The sequence below is a fragment of the Arvicola amphibius genome, chromosome 10, assembly GCF_903992535.2.
Source record: "Arvicola amphibius chromosome 10, mArvAmp1.2, whole genome shotgun sequence".
Classification (NCBI taxonomy): domain Eukaryota; kingdom Metazoa; phylum Chordata; class Mammalia; order Rodentia; family Cricetidae; genus Arvicola; species Arvicola amphibius.
The window spans coordinates 74,247,328-74,249,343 of record NC_052056.1 but is presented as its reverse complement, the minus strand read 5'-3'; the positions used below and the strand labels follow the sequence as shown (position 1 = coordinate 74,249,343).

At 37.2% G+C, this 2,016-nt stretch overlaps 1 protein-coding gene across 1 annotated transcript; it reads right to left on the bottom strand.

Annotated features, from left to right (window-relative positions):
- Nucleotides 1-352: 352 nt before the first annotated feature.
- LOC119824297 (olfactory receptor 2L5-like) lies at nt 353-1,321 on the bottom strand. The gene has a single exon (XM_038344434.1). It carries the CDS (start codon nt 1,319-1,321, stop codon nt 353-355), a length of 969 nt encoding a protein of 322 aa, XP_038200362.1.
- Nucleotides 1,322-2,016: the final 695 nt, after the last annotated feature.

Genomic DNA, 2,016 nt, shown 5'->3' with positions numbered 1-2,016 from the left:
TGTGTGTGTGTGTGTGTGTGTGTGTGTGTGTGTGCGTGTGTGTGTGTGTACATGTGCATATATGTATTCAAAACAATTACAGAAAAAGAAGCTGTGACTTTGAAGGAAGGTGGGAAGGGACATAAAGAAGGGTTAGAGGGAAGGAAAAGTAAGGGAGAAATGTAATTATACTATAGTCACAAAAATAAAAGTAACAAAAAATTGTTGAGAGGCAAAGAAAAAAGAATGACATTTTTGTTTCTAATTTTCACTTATAAGACTGAGCCCATTACTCTAACCATTTTAATATCTCTTGAAATATTTCAGTTCTTATGATTTAATTGGCAAATACCTATATTGAAGATACTTGCTTTTAAATCCCTGACTCAGGTAGGTAACTTATTAATTTATTTTTAAAGCAAATTCTGTTAGTTATCCTTCTCAGTGCCTCCATAACTTCTTTGTTTCTCAGGCTGTAGATAATGGCATTGAACATTGGGGTGAGGACTGTGTAGAAGACTGCCAGAGTCTTGTCTTCTGCTGGGGATCGGAGGGATCTCGGGCATAGATAAGTGTAAGCAAATGGTGCATAGAAGAAAGTTACCACAGTGAGGTGCATGCTACAAGTAGAATAGGCCTTCTTCCTTCCTGCTCCAGAATGCATACGGTAGACAGCAAGAAAAACACGACCATAGGAGCACACTATACCAATAAATGGAAACACAAGAAAGAGGATTGTGCTCACAAATAGAGTGTACTCGTAGACCCATGTGTCCATGCAGGCCAGGGTTAACATGGCAGGGACATCACAGAAGAAATGGTTGATGGCCCTGGATCGGCAGTAAGGAATGTGAAGTGCATACCCAGTGTGAGCACTGGAGTTAATGGACCCCAGCACCCAAGATCCTATTATCATAAGCACACAGACTCTTTTGTTCATGTGTGTGGCATAGTGGAGAGGAAAGCAAATAGCCACATAACGGTCATAGGCCATAGAAGCCAGCAAAAGGGTTTCTGCACCCCCAAAAGTCAAAAAGAGGAAGATCTGAAATCCACACCCAATGAAGGAGATGTACTTATTCCCCAACATGAAGTCAGAAACCATTTTAGGGACAATGGTGGAAATATAATTTAAGTCAATGAGAGAAAGCTGACTGAGTAAGAAATACATGGGTGTGTGGAGACGGGACTCAAGGAGGATGAGGAGGATCATGGACAGGTTGCCAATCAAAGCTGTCAGGAAGATGAGAACAATGATAATGAAGAGGAACAGACCTGTTTGTGATGGTGGGAACAATCCTAATAAAATAAAACCTGTAAGTGTTTGATTATAACTATCCATCAGGTGTTCATTTAGACTCTCTTAGAAGCCTATGCAATAATGTTACATAAAAGACAATAAAATAATTTGATTCATGATTTCACCAGACTTTCATTGCTCATAACTGCTAAGCAGAGAATAGTGTACTTTGAATCTTCTAACTCATATATAAATCTAGAGTAAAACAACATATATTAACAAAATATCTTACTGAAACCTGAGAACCTATAAGAATATTTCTATAATGCCCTTATTAGAAAATTGATATTTTTATTCCTAAAAAAATGAGATCTCATGAACATGAGATTTCATAGTACAATTTTGGAACCACTATAAATGCCTAAAATACAGGTCCATAATTGAATACATTTTCCTTCCATTCAGGATGACTCTTTTTTGCCATACTCTGGACCTAAGATACATACAAAGATGTAACATTTAATAAGATCATTCAAAAATATATTTCTTTCATATGTTTACCCTTCACATTAATGAAAACCAAGATTTTTCAAAACTTGGGTGCTGTTATTTCTTTAAAAATCTGTACAAAATGCTTATTAACAAATGTCAACTTCACAAGCCTCTCTTTTTCCTTCTCATCCAATCACATTTGAAACACTCTAACTAGACGCTGTCTGTGGGCATGTACATAGCACTAAAAAAACAAGTGCTGTTGCCCCCTCTCAGAACCTCACAAGCACTTTGCTTTTCTTCAT